General features: G+C 36.1%; 3 protein-coding genes across 3 annotated transcripts in view; 1 reads left to right on the forward strand and 2 right to left on the reverse strand.

Moving 5' to 3' along the window:
• The window catches only part of LOC121725964 (dynein beta chain, ciliary-like), a 64,636-nt gene extending 60,446 nt beyond the window's left edge, over positions 1-4,190 (reverse strand). The window contains exons 1-7 of the mRNA XM_042113165.1: positions 4,119-4,190; positions 3,143-3,247; positions 2,484-2,654; positions 1,359-1,529; positions 1,195-1,283; positions 719-822; positions 204-392 (exon numbers count right to left, since the gene is read on the reverse strand). Coding sequence (XP_041969099.1) covers positions 204-392; positions 719-822; positions 1,195-1,283; positions 1,359-1,529; positions 2,484-2,654; positions 3,143-3,247; positions 4,119-4,127 — 838 coding nt within the window. The 5' untranslated portion in view covers positions 4,128-4,190. The remainder of the gene's footprint in view (positions 1-203; positions 393-718; positions 823-1,194; positions 1,284-1,358; positions 1,530-2,483; positions 2,655-3,142; positions 3,248-4,118) is intronic.
• Positions 4,191-5,131: 941 nt separating this feature from the next.
• LOC121725973 (DNA replication licensing factor Mcm5) lies at positions 5,132-11,553 on the forward strand. The gene is made up of 13 exons (XM_042113181.1): positions 5,132-5,392; positions 5,481-5,628; positions 5,807-5,914; positions 5,992-6,164; positions 7,645-7,723; positions 7,799-7,957; positions 9,072-9,309; positions 9,443-9,636; positions 9,765-9,905; positions 10,223-10,399; positions 10,501-10,745; positions 10,922-11,064; positions 11,246-11,553. Exons 1-13 carry the CDS (start codon positions 5,238-5,240, stop codon positions 11,473-11,475), a joined length of 2,190 nt encoding a protein of 729 aa, XP_041969115.1. The 5' UTR covers positions 5,132-5,237; the 3' UTR covers positions 11,476-11,553.
• A 329-nt stretch (positions 11,554-11,882) lies between these two features.
• LOC121725987 (1,5-anhydro-D-fructose reductase-like) lies at positions 11,883-13,756 on the reverse strand. The gene is made up of 6 exons (XM_042113205.1): positions 13,440-13,756; positions 13,154-13,321; positions 12,859-13,062; positions 12,529-12,779; positions 12,284-12,434; positions 11,883-12,204 (listed from the first exon to the last, which is right to left on the reverse strand). Exons 1-6 carry the CDS (start codon positions 13,503-13,505, stop codon positions 12,055-12,057), a joined length of 990 nt encoding a protein of 329 aa, XP_041969139.1. The 5' UTR covers positions 13,506-13,756; the 3' UTR covers positions 11,883-12,054.
• Between the last annotated feature and the right edge of the window lie 235 nt (positions 13,757-13,991).

Raw genomic sequence — 13,991 nt, forward strand, 5'->3', positions numbered from 1 at the left:
ATTTTAACTTAAACCTACACAAGTGAGCCCTAGTACTACACCTACCTGCTAATCACCTGGTTGTTGAACCTAACCCACTTATTAAAAAAATAGCTTACTTAGGGCGTATTTCACCACTTCCCGATAAGTGCCGGAAAGGCTATCCACCTAACCTATCCGGCACTTATCAGGAAGTGGTGAAACGGGCCTTTAGTAGCACTCACCAGCAACAACGTTAGTGAGCATCGATTTGAAGCAGCCGAAGTAGACGCTATGAGTGTCCTCGAGGTAGTGCGCCATGCGCTTGACGCGCGGGTCGCGTAGTTGGGAGTACACACCCTCCAGGTTCCTCAGCCTCTGACTGTAGAACTCTATGTCCTCTATCGGCAACGGAAACTTGTTGCGTTTAAATGCTAAAACAATGGAGTCAAGCTAATTTTCTTTTTATCTAGCTATTTATTATTTTGTTACAGTTTTCTTTTGTCAGTCAATTTATCAGTTTGCTTGCATGTTTGGCCGTAATGTAAAAACCGTGCTGTGGAGAAAATGCTTGCTGCTTGCCGATAGTAAAAATTATTTTTGAGGCTTGAAGAAAATTCGCACATCTAGAATTTTTATTAAAGAATATCATTTATCAATACCACGCTCACGTAAAACCTGCATGTCTTTGTCTATCCAGTAGTTTTTCTTTTACTTTTTATATGGATTTGCGTAAGTTCGGAGTAAATTTTCTTGTTACCCATATAAGAGTCCTCTTGAAGCAGGTCGTAAACTTGTTGGGCCCACTTGATGATAGCACCCTCTATGTTCGTCTTCAGAAATAAGTCAACGTCTTCGTTATTACTACAAATATCAGAATCGATGCATTAGAATATAATATAAATAGAATAGTTGTCAAGGTAATGCAGACTCATTTAAAATACAAAGTAAATTTAAACACAAATAAAGCACTTGCACTTTTTCCACTACATTCCTTATTGAATATAGTGGAAAAAGTGCACGTAATATTGTGTTTTATTTGTGTTTAAAATTAATTTCCGCCAAGAACCGACAGTACTATCAATTACATATAAAGCAAATTTACTCTGAACAAATACAGTAAAACCGACTTCTTTGTCTAATGTACGTCAACATAGTAATTAGAATATCCTGACAGTGGACTCCTGAATATTCCAATATTTGACTGTAGAGACTGAGTTGTAGGTATAGAATTACCTTTCTTTCAGTCTGGTTTCCGCGTGGAATATATTCTCGATACCGTCTGGCATAGGCAACATCACTTGGCTCGTCATCTCTCCTTTCAACTGTATCAAAACTGTATTATTTAGTAAATAGAACACAACATAGCAATGCATATTTTGATTGTTTACTATCGTTACCTGATGCATCAAGTTCCTGAGATCGTTGACATGTTTTTTCATATCGTTCTTGACTATCTTCGGCCAGCCTTTCTGATTTTCCGGATTACACAACAGAGGCCCAATAACCTCGTCCGCCATTACACTTAAATCCATCAGTACGTTCCCAGACATTTCTCCCATACTCAAAATCTAGAATAATGTATTGACACAAATTACAAGAAATATAAACATACTTGAAATAGGCACACTTATGCCTAACTTGTGGCTAAATCCCATTTAAAAAGTAGACGAAAAGATTACTAACTATCCCCGTTACCCGTAGCAGTGCTACAAGCGCCGTTACCCGTAGCAGTGCTACAAGCGCCGTTGCCCGTAGCAGTGCTACAAGCGCCGTTACACGTAGCAGTGCTACAAGCGCCGTTACCCGTAGCAGTGCTACAAGCGCCGTTACCCGTAGCAGTGCTACAAGCGCCGTTACCCGTAGCAGTGCTACAAGCGCCGTTACCCGTAGCAGTGCTACAAGCGCCGTTACCCGTAGCAGTGCTACAAGCGCCGTTACCCGTAGCAGTGCTACAAGCGCCGTTACCCGTAGCAGTGCTACAAGCGCCGTTACCCGTAGCAGTGCTACAAGCGCCGTTACCCGTAGCAGTGCTACAAGCGCCGTTACCCGTAGCAGTGCTACAAGCGCCGTTACCCGTAGCAGTGCTACAAGCGCCGTTACCCGTAGCAGTGCTACAAGCGCCGTTACCCGTAGCAGTGCTACAAGCGCCGTTACCCGTAGCAGTGCTACAAGCGCCGTTACCCGTAGCAGTGCTACAAGCGCCGTTACACGTAGCAGTGCTACAAGCGCCGTTACCCGTAGCAGTGCTACAAGCGCTACAACATTTCGTAGGCCCTGTAGCTACGACTGCTACGAGGCTACGTGCTACACAAAATGCGAATTCAGTGCATTTTTTAACTATTTTTTCTCTGAAATGTCGCAAAGCGTTAGGATGCATTTTCAAATGAGCCATTCAAATTTCAAACAGGCATCCCAACACCGCTGGCAGAATTCATTTTCTTGTGTAGTAAATAAAACTCACGTTTTGAATGGGTCAATATACATTAATAACAATGTAATAATAATTATTATTTTAAACTCACTTCCCGAACATTCTTTACTGTTAACTTTTCATTTGTGTTTCTTAGAAAATAAATCAATTTTCCTCTGCTCATCGGCGGAAAGCTCAGGGAGCATGTTATCAGGCCAGCCATGTTCATCCGGAAAACGATGATTTTGTATTGGGATATATCAAAGAATCGAAACAGGATATGCTAAAACATATTATAGGTACATTTAAGTAATATCATTGTATAGTGTGATGTTTAAATAATAAATAGGCGAGTGAATCATTACTAGCATTTGCATTTAATCGAAATACCAAAGCCAAATTTTCCGAGACTCGATTTTGTCTGAGCCTTAATGGATCACTCTGTGTGCTGATGAAGATGTAGGTATTGTAATTATTATTGTTTATGTTGTTGCAAGTTATTACGTAGATTTTTTTGTTATAGACACTAGGTGTTACGTGATACCTTGTGGCCTTGATACATGTGGGAGTGGATTGGCATGACTCATGCCAATCCACACCCACGCACGGTCAGTTCTAACTGATCCAATCGGTAGCGTCATGCCGATTGGACGATAGGAAGGATAGTGTATGGCCACCATTAATCATGTAGGTATGCGACGTAGTCTTGGGTGTTGTTTGTAGATTGTGCTTGTGTGTATTTTCCTATTCCTAGTAGGTAATATTACATACCTTTTCATCTCCAGTTATAAATTTCGTCCATTTCTCAATCTTCTGTTTAAGTGATCTTAAAATATATTCGCTCATAAACTCTAAACGAGTGTCGACCTCCTCTTTCTATAAATAAATAAAAAAAAAACTAAATTACTTAATATGGTCTATAGTTTTACTTTCTCTGACATTCTTCAGATGTGAAATTGAAAAAACTTACTCATCCTTGTGTTTCTATAAATTGCCCTTACACACGGCGATACCGTGCCGCTGCAGCGCCGTGTGTAAGGGCCCATAGAAATGCAAGGATGAGTATTGCGTGTGTAAACAGCCTTAGAGTAAAGTAGATAGGCATTAAGGTATGAGCACATTGTCAGTTCGCCGTTGTTCATATTTTTACGATCTGCATTGTAAATGCAAGCATACCGTTGACCCTTGGGGCAGTGTTTTTCAAACTTTTTTATGATGCTACTTCCCTCATAGTACGAAAAAATATTTCGCGACCAAAACTTTGCTTTTGCATTTAAGATAAATGAAGTCGACAATCGACATACGGCTTAAAACTGTATCTACAGCGTGTTGTAGATACAGTGGCCGGCCGTTGAAGATACAGTTTTATTGCGTTGCGGTCGTGTAACATGTATCAGATGTAACTGCATTTGTAGTGAAACCGCACTAGGCGTAGGTTGTAACTAGTAACTACACTGCAGCGATGCGACACTTCGTATTTCACATCCCATGTAGGTACTGTAGGAGTGAAGCGTTGCGTAGTTCCATTGCCGCGTAGTGAGACATGTGTCATACAATTGCATACAAAGAATATTCGGCCGTGCTGTGGCCTGTGTCGCATTGCATGGTTGGCTGCATTGTAGTTACGCCTAGATGTACGTTGCGAGCAATTTCCCCATAAAGTACAGTGTATTTTTTTCAATTCCACATCTGAAGAATGTCTTAAGACAAACAGTAAAACAGTTTAATTTACAAAAATAAAACTTACATCACCCATTGCTAAAATGACCTTTGTCTTTTTGTAGATATAAGAATATACTTCTGCTAATTATTATTATTAATGCAGCATTATTCATTAGATAAATCTTATTTAAAATAAATGCTTCAGCTAGGTAACAACGTTACAATAAAAATTAAAATTACATCATTTTCACGAACACAAAATATTTGAAATTCGGAAAACGGTTGCCTTGGTATCTCTTAGTTACCATGGCAACCGCATGCCACATGACAACCGCTAAACAAGAGAACACAGAAGAAAATAGCTGATAATGCACTGGAATCACTGACCTCTAGAGGTCAGTGACTGGAATGTGTTGTGTTGTCTTTATTATTTTGTCAAATGTTAAGCGCTTATTCCACTTGTCCTATTTAGGAAGTCCTAGCTAGGATCCTAAAAAATTTAGTCAAGTGGAATAACATTTAGAAAGCTAGGATCCTAGTTAGGATCCTAAATCGGAAAAAAATGTGGCTCCTGAATGACTAAATCAGTGTTGCCAGATGGTTTCAACCTTTTATCTGTAGTGGAAACTGCTAAATCTGTATTAAAGTCAATTTATATTATGTTATAAGATCTGGAATCCATTCGTAGGTAATTTCTTAAGTCTGTTGGTACCAAGTAGTTCAGAAAGTTCATAATTCATAATTTTACGTGGAGCAAAAATTATTTCAACCATCTTTTTCGCCTTTTATTTATTTTTATTTTCATTGAGCCAACAGCTAAGCCTATGAGAAGACCAATTTTTTGTTGCTTTGATAGAACTGGAGCCATTAAGAAGACGTCTGACCAAAATGACAACTGATTTAGTCACTAAATTAGGACAAATGGAATAAGAAGCGAACTAATTAGTCTCCTATATAGGATCCTAGCTAGGACTTCTAAATAGGACAAGTGGAATAAGCGCTTTATAGGTACCCATGTTATACTCAATGAGGTTATACTTAATCTGTGGCTATACCAGCTGTCAAACTCGAATTGAAATGTCAATAAATTCGCGCCAAAACGTGGATGTCTCGAATTGTAAACAGTTATTTTAACGCGTTTTGTCTACAATATATTGTTTATTTATTTATAAATTTGGCTTAATTCAGTGATTTCAGTTACAATATGGAAGGTTTTGATGATCCTGGTGTTTTTTTCTCTGATAATTTTGGTGTAGAGGAAAATGAGAATCAAGACCAAATTAACCTGCAAGCAGTAAAGAAGAAATTTAAAGAATTTATACGACAATTTCATACAGGAAACTTTAACTATAAGTACAGGTACGTTTTCTTCTAATATCACATTCATAACACTGCATTTTACCCGTCATAAATAATACCCCTATGTTTACATGATTCTTGATTACAGAGATGCTCTAAAACGGAACTATAACTTGCGACAATATTGGGTTGAAATAAATATTGAGGACTTGTCTAGCTTTGATGAAGTTCTTGCGGAAAAGTTATACAAGAAGCCAACAGAACATTTACCAATACTAGAAGAAGCAGCTAAAGAAGTGAGTAAATGTGTTTAATAGACTGTGACTAGTTTATAAAACTAAACTAGTTTGATCTTTTTTCATAGTGCCCTCATGACTGAGTGCAGCGTCCAACAATACACACTTCCTTTACTCTAGTAAGCCATTTGTAACTTGTGACTATTTCTATTATATCAACTTTTTCTAATACTCTTAGTTAGCTGATGAGCTGACTGCACCAAGACCTGACGGGGAAGAGAAAGTTGAAGATATTCAGGTGTTACTGTCTTCTGATGCTCATGCATCTAACCTCAGGGAGCTAAAGGTACTATTTTCACTTTGCTGCAATTTAAAGTATGCATCATTGACATCCTATTATAAAGAAACATTTGCACATTTCAGTCGGAGACAGTATCAAGACTGGTCAAAATCCCTGGTATCGTAATCTCAGCATCTGGTATAAAAGCTAAGGCTACAAAAATATCAATACAGTGTAGATCATGTAGAAATGTGCTCCCCAATTTGCCTGTTAAACCAGGTCTGGAGGGCTATGTTATGCCAAGAAAATGTAACACGTAAGTATCTTATATTGTACTAGCGACCCGCCCCGGCTTCGCACGGGTATAAAATAAATTATGGCCTAAGTCACTGAAAAAATGATTAAAATCGATTCAGTTGTTTGATTTTAAATAATTTATATTCATTACTACCCGTGGCCCGCATTGGTCAGTACTGCCGAAAAGCTACTTACGTCCCGCAATTTTAAATCTGTAATATCTTCGAAAATGTTCATTTAAAATTAAAATCGTAATATTTATGCTGTAAAGAGCCATAATCAATAATGTATTTAAAGTATTTAATTGAATAAGGATTATTACCATATTGGTTAAAATCGCTTCGAAAATTAAGCCATTATATTTTGAAGTTAAAAGTAAATGACAAAAAAATATGTTATTGTGGGATATATCCATAAGAGATATACTTATACGTGGGAGAGCTATGCTTCGGCACCAATGGGCCGGCTCGACCGGAGAAATACCACATTCTCACAGAAAACCGGCGTGAAACAGCGCTTACGCTATGTTTCGCCGAGTGAGTTTACCGGAGGCCCAATCCCCTATCCTATTCCCTTACCTACCCTCCCCTATTCCCTTCCCTTCCCTTCCCTGCCATCCCCTATTACCCTAATGCCTATTAAAAGGCCGTTAACGCACCTGCAGCTCTTCTGATGCTGCGAGTGTCCATGGGCGACGGAAGTTGCTTTCCATCAGGTGACCCGTTTGCTCGTTTGCCCCCTTATTTCATTAAAAAAAATATATACCATCGCGGAGTTTAGACCTTTTCAATGTGTACAATGCGCACCCCTGCATTGGTACTTGTACTATTATCTATTCTGTGGCATTGGTAGCGCCCACTTCGAAACGGGCGTAAATCGCAATATTTTAATTTCGCCATAACTTCTAAACCAAACGTCCAATTTTAATCATTCAAAGAGCAAATATAATCTACATAAACTGTACTTAGTGATGAAATTATTTATTTTGATAAGGATTATTAGCATGAGTAAAGTAAATGCGTTTAAATGTAGTCCAAAAAAATCAAGAATTTTAAATAAAAAAAATGGTTTTTGTGCCTCACTTGACATATATAGGTATATTGTGTCGCGGACATTTTTGTAGATATTTATAAGATCTACATTTACTTAGAACATTGTATGGTTCTATCTTTTATAGTTTAGGCAGCGTACGCAAAATAAGTAAATTTTCTGGTTGTTTCCGAAAAACTGAAATATCTTACGGAACCCTATATTCTCCAAAATAAAAAGTAGCCTATGTTACTCGTAAATAATGTAGCTTTCGAAAGGTGAAAGAATTTTTAAAATCGGTCCAGTAGTTTTTGAGCCTATTCATTACAATTAAACAAACAAATAAACAAACAAACAAAGTTTACCTCTTTATAATATTAGTATAGATTACTTATTATGTAACATGTCTTGATTGACAATATAGTAATGCAAAGCAAAGGTTAATATTATGTTTATTATCTGAATTTCAGAGAACAAGCTGGCAGACCCAAATGTCCTTTGGACCCATATTTCATCATACCGGATAAATGCAAATGTATTGATTATCAGGTACTTGTTTCTCATTAAATTTTAACCTTCTATTAATGATTTTATTAGTTTAATATTCATTTCTTTGTTTCCTAGGTTTTGAAATTACAAGAGTCTCCTGAGGATATACCCCAAGGAGAAATGCCTCGCCATCTGACAGTTTACTGTGAGAGAGTGTTGTGTGAACGAGTAGCTCCCGGTGCCCGGGTTACTGTACTTGGCATTTATTCTATAAAAAAAATAGCAAAAATTGGGGTAAGAATGTTATAATATTATATGTAAAGTTAATAAATTTTATAAAAAAAATATCAAAGTCTTCCAGATATCCATCCCAATGATCTCACTCAGAATCTTCTGAATAAAAGATGTCACAAAAGACTGAAACGTCATAATATCCTAGACCTTGATAAGAGATTCAGAGAATAAAGCTAAGACCCAGTTTCATCAAGCAATGTTAAATAAATAATGGCTTGTTAAATCAGTTAATGGCCTGTTAGAGCTGTCGAGCGTTCCACCATGCCCTAATGTCATGTTAAATCACCTAACACGGTGTTAAATTTAATTCCTGCTATGGAGGTCTGTTAAATATTTAACAGGCTGTTATATGAGTCAAAATAACTACTTTCAAAGACAATTATATGCAATATCAATAAAAGAATCTGTTTTGACTTTTGAGTCTTTCCGCCATGTTTCTGCTACGACCTTATTATTATTCTTCGATCGTGGATTCTTGGAAATCTATTGTTATTATATTGTGTCTCGCTCACCGGTGAGCTTATGGGGCCTGATGGGTTAATTATTTTCATAGTTATGAATAATTATTTATTTTCACTTTGCCAAAAATTCAGCTTTCGGATTTTCCTTGACATTGCAAATATACTAACTTGTATCAAAATTACCAAACCGAAATTGTAAATAAAAGTTTGTGTTATGATTCGTGTTTTCAGCTTTGACAGATAATAATTATTAACCTGGTAAATTAAGAAGAACTATTATAGCGTAACAAATGTATGCGATCAGTGATATTTTAATTTGGTCGCATTATCTACTATTATACTACTATGGAAAAAAGTGACACATTGCAGCAAACATGTCGTATTAATCTTGTACATTGCAATTTCGTCGCCTTATAACAAGAATGAACGAATTGATAGTTGTTCACTCGTTGTTCACTCACCATTGCATTTACTAATCTGCTGTTAAATTTTTACTGTGGGCCATAAGTATTTTAACAGTCTGTTTAATTTTCTAAGCTCCGTTAAGTAATGCCTCGTTAGGATTTAACAAACATAGGTTGGTAAAATTGGGTCTAAAGTAAAAGTTAATAGCTTCACTTGGCTAAAATAATTATTTCACAAATATTTTATAGAGAGGTGGTCAAGACAAAGGATCTGTAGGTGTGCGGTCATCATATCTTAGAGCAGTTGGCCTAACTGCAGAAGAAGGAGTGACTGGTGGTCTTCGTCCGTTTACTACAGATGAGGAGGAACAGTTTAGGAGACTTGCTTCTTCCCCAGACATATATGAACGAATTGCAAAATCCATAGCTCCGAGTGTATTTGGTGCTAATGATATGAAAAAAGCTATTGCTTGCTTATTGTTTGGAGGTATGAATAATTTTTATTAATTATTAAAAAGTACCTATACTAGAAGAATATAATAATAACATGGTTAATATCCATTTAATTAACCATGTTATTTCTACATTTTAAAATCATCATCCTGAAATTGCTATTTCAGGGTCGCGCAAAAGATTGCCAGACGGATTAACAAGAAGAGGAGATATCAATATACTGCTCCTGGGAGACCCTGGTACAGCCAAATCCCAACTTCTCAAGTTCGTAGAGAAAGTTTCACCTATTGGTGTGTACACATCTGGTAAAGGTTCCAGTGCTGCTGGTCTTACAGCTTCTGTTATAAGGGATCCTGGAAGTGTAAGTTTTTATCTTAAAAAATATATTTTATAATAGTAGGCAATAGGCATTCTAATTATTTGTTATACCGCTTATACGGTATTTAAATAGTTGAACATAATAAAAGCTTAATTACTTTCTATGTTTAGCGCAATTTCGTGATGGAGGGTGGGGCGATGGTGCTGGCTGATGGTGGCGTGGTGTGCATCGATGAGTTCGACAAGATGCGCGAAGACGACCGCGTCGCCATACACGAGGCCATGGAACAGCAGACTATTTCTATTGCCAAAGTATTGTATCTTTTAGTTAATTTTTTTTTTTCGTTTTTTTTTTTGCTTTGCTTTTGGGGTAGGACACGAATACACAAATAAAAGACAGGTCTGTACAAAAATTCAAGCCAATGAAAGCCAAAACTCTTATTGTTACTGCCTGCTCTTATTGTTCTATATCTGTTGTTATTATGTATTGCAAAATCAAATCTATCATACAGTATAAAATATTATGCCTATAAAATAAGCTCAAAGATAAAGAATCAGAAGCCCACAAGTTGCAAAAAGATTATATTATAATATTATGTTTTATGAATCAAACTACTCTTTTTTTTCAGGCTGGCATTACAACTACTTTGAACTCAAGGTGCTCAGTCTTAGCCGCAGCTAACTCTGTATTTGGTCGTTGGGATGACACTAAAGCTGACGACAATATTGATTTCATGCCCACTATATTGTCGAGATTTGATATGATATTTATTGTAAAAGATGAACATGATCAAAATAGAGATATAGTAAGTTCTTTCATTTTCAACCCATCCATACAATATATTGACATTTATGGACATGTAATTAACATTATCATTCTGATCATTAAAATTATTGATTTTTACAGACGTTAGCCAAGCACATCATATCAGTGCACATGGGTGGCGACACTGCGTCCCGGGAGCGCGCAGAGGGTGAACTACCTCTGGAGCTGCTGCGGCGATACTCCGCCTACTGCCGCGCGCGCTGCGGCCCGCGCCTCGCCGGCTCCGCCGCGGAACGCCTCGCCGCGCGATATGTACTCATGCGCAGCGGCGCCAGCCTGCACGAACGACAGATCGACAAACGACTCTCCATACCTATTACTGTCAGGTATTCATTATTATAATAAACTTACTTATCAGTACAATCAACTACATTTCTCATGTAGCATAGTTATGTTAACAGTTGTATGTACTAATAAAAAGTCTTTAGTGCTACTAGTATTTTAATTGTAATATATAAATTGTTTTATGTGGTAGTAAACAGTGTTGGTAATTGTTTTACAGGCAACTGGAGGCAATAGTTCGTATATCTGAATCTCTTGCGAAAATGCAGCTGCAACCGTTTGCAACAGAAGCACATGTTACAGAGGCGTTAAGGCTATTCCAAGTGTCTACATTGGATGCTGCTATGACAGGCAGTTTAGCAGGTAGTTTATTCACAATATTTTATACTATTTATTATTGTCCTTTACTTAAATGTTTGAGCAAAGTATCCACGGTGGCACCACTTACAGAGAACTATAATGTCTCTAAGCGGAAAATAAAATTTCATTACAAATTATAATAATTTTGCTAATAAAACTAATTTTTGTACTATTAATATTTTAGGAGCTGAAGGGTTTACAACCGAAGAGGATCACGAAATGTTATCGCGTATTGAAAAACAGCTAAAGCGCAGATTCGCTGTTGGATCACAAGTATCAGAGCAAACTATTATACAAGACTTCCTGAGGCAGAAATATCCTGAGAGAGCAATCTTGAAAGTCATACATACAATGATAAGGCGAGGCGAGCTTCAACATCGCTTACAACGAAAAATGCTTTACAGACTTTCATGAGTAACATTTCCGTTTTTTTATTATTGTTTCATCAATAGTTTTAATATCTTGCTAAAATAAAAAATAAAACTACCAGTATTGTCTGGCTATTTTTTTTATTTATTACTAAGTAATTGGATACTTATACAGGGTGTAACAAAAATAAGTGATAATACTTTAGGGTGTGTACGTGTTCCTTGTAGAGAGTTCACTGTGAAAGTAGCAGCGCTGAAAGACCAAAAATGTTTTTCACTTTTGTATGGGGAAACTCTTGACGCTCGGGCCCTTGCCCATACAAAAGTGAAAAAGAAAATTGTCTACTGAACTCTCTACAAGGAACACGTACACACCCTAAAGTATTATCACTTATTTTTGTTACACACTGTATAATATTTTAAATATTATTTTTCGTATGAAGTATGTAGTAGTTAAATGTGCATTACTCTTGTCTTTGAAACTTGAGTGATTTACATAATCTCTTAATTCTTATGATGAAGTAAATAATGCGTAGTACTGGATCACTAAAGAATTTGAAGATATTCATTACTAATGTTATAAGCTAGTTAAATATTTTTAAAGCTTTCTTCCATTATTTCATCCCTAGCATAATTTAAATGGATATTCTGGGTGTCTTTCGACACCTTTCCAGAATAAAAAGTTGAATATTCTTCCATTTTCTCCTTTGTCCAACTTTCTTAGCTCATTTATTTCTTCTTTACTTATTTCAAAGTCGTAGATCTCCGAGTTTTCCTGTCAAAAACAAAAATCAAGAATAACATAAGTACAAATTCACTTTTAATCATATTACTTAAATGACTATTAAAGTTACCTTTATTCTAGCTTCGCTAGTGCTTTTAGGTATAACAACAATGTTTTCTTGTATCAAGAACCGTAGTAGAACTTGAGCTGTAGTTTTGTTGTGGTTTTTCGATATTTCTTTAACTTTTGGGTGGCCAAGTAAATCCGGAAATGCGTCAGGGCTATAAAGACGGGGGGTAAAATACTTTTACTTTGACATTATAGCTACTTTACGTCCACCGTTTACCATCATACAACTTGAAATAGTAGACTTACCTATAATTGTACTTATTCACAAAATGGTCTTTTGCGCCAGGACTACCTAATGGAGCATATGCTGTGACAACAATTTCATGGTCTGTACAAAACTTTCTAAGTTCGACCTGCTGAAAATAGGCATGAAGTTCTACTTGCAGTACTTGAGGTCGAATAATAGCTGCGTCGATTATTTTTTTTATCTGTTGCTCATTAAAATTAGATAACCCCAGGTTCCGAATCAAACCATCTTTTTGGCATTCCTCCATCACCTAAAAGTTTATTTTAGTAGTATGTTGCATTTACTTAATTATTTTTAAGCACCCAGTCCTACTGCCTAAAAGCACCAACCTTCCAGATCGCTATGTGGTCCGTTTCAACATCTAAATCATACTCTCCATCACTTTTGATTAATGGGGTTAGAGTGTCTGTGTTGTAAAAGAAACCAAAAGGCACATGAATCAAATATAGGTCTATGTAGTCCAGCTGTAATCTTTCCAGTTGTAATTTTAGAAATTTCTTTACATCTGATGCACGGTTACCTATATGTGGGAGCTGAAAATATAATTAGGTAAAAAAGTTATTCATGTTTATTTTGGCTTAAAAATTATTTAAGTATTAAAAAAATTAAATAATGCTCGAGTACCTTAGTAGTTATAAACAAATCTTCTCTTGTACCTTTACCATCTTTCAACCATTTTTTTACAGCTGTTCCTATTGCTTCTTCATTATTGTAATTAAAAGCAGTATCAATATGTCGATAACCTAAATCTAAAGCTTTATAGACTGCTGGTTCAATTACTTCTGGAGGAGCCTACAAATAAATAAAATTAAGAACGGATAATTCATACCTATGTAAGTAGTAAGTATGTAGATTGTAGGCTTATCAATGAAATATTAAATAAGCAATTTTGAAAACTATAGTTAGGTACCTGCCATGTTCCCAATCCTAAAGTAGGCATTAAATCAGATGACTGTGAAAGTTTAACAGTTTTCATATCTCACGAAGTGGAGTATCCAATCACTTAAAAAAGGTAGGAATACAGGTAACCTGTTAAAATAAATATATCTTGTGATTTCTTATTGGGTTCCTAGTATTTGATGGGGAAGTGTGAGTTTTTATTTGGCAGGAGAGTTTTCATACATAACTTGGCAAATAGCCAAAATCACAAATATTTTTTAAGGAGTGTCTTTAATATTTGTTTCAACCTTTTGGCTTATTCGTAGGTTTAATATCGAAGAAATCTTCTCCAAACTTGAAATGGAAAATATTGATTTTTGTGATGTAATAATTAATTTTTTTAAATTTCGCGCTCATTCAAACTTCAAGATCAATTTTTTTAATGGCTAAGTCACGGACGTAAAAAAAGTAGGCTAAGTATAGCTTAGACTTAGATGGTGGAACATAAATTTATTCGTGCATTATTCGTATTTCGTAAGCGAGTAAAAGAGCTAAGTTTTGAATTTTGACTCGATAATGGCTG

Source organism: Aricia agestis, chromosome 4 (assembly GCF_905147365.1).
Source record: "Aricia agestis chromosome 4, ilAriAges1.1, whole genome shotgun sequence".
NCBI classification, from domain to species: Eukaryota; Metazoa; Arthropoda; class Insecta; order Lepidoptera; family Lycaenidae; genus Aricia; species Aricia agestis.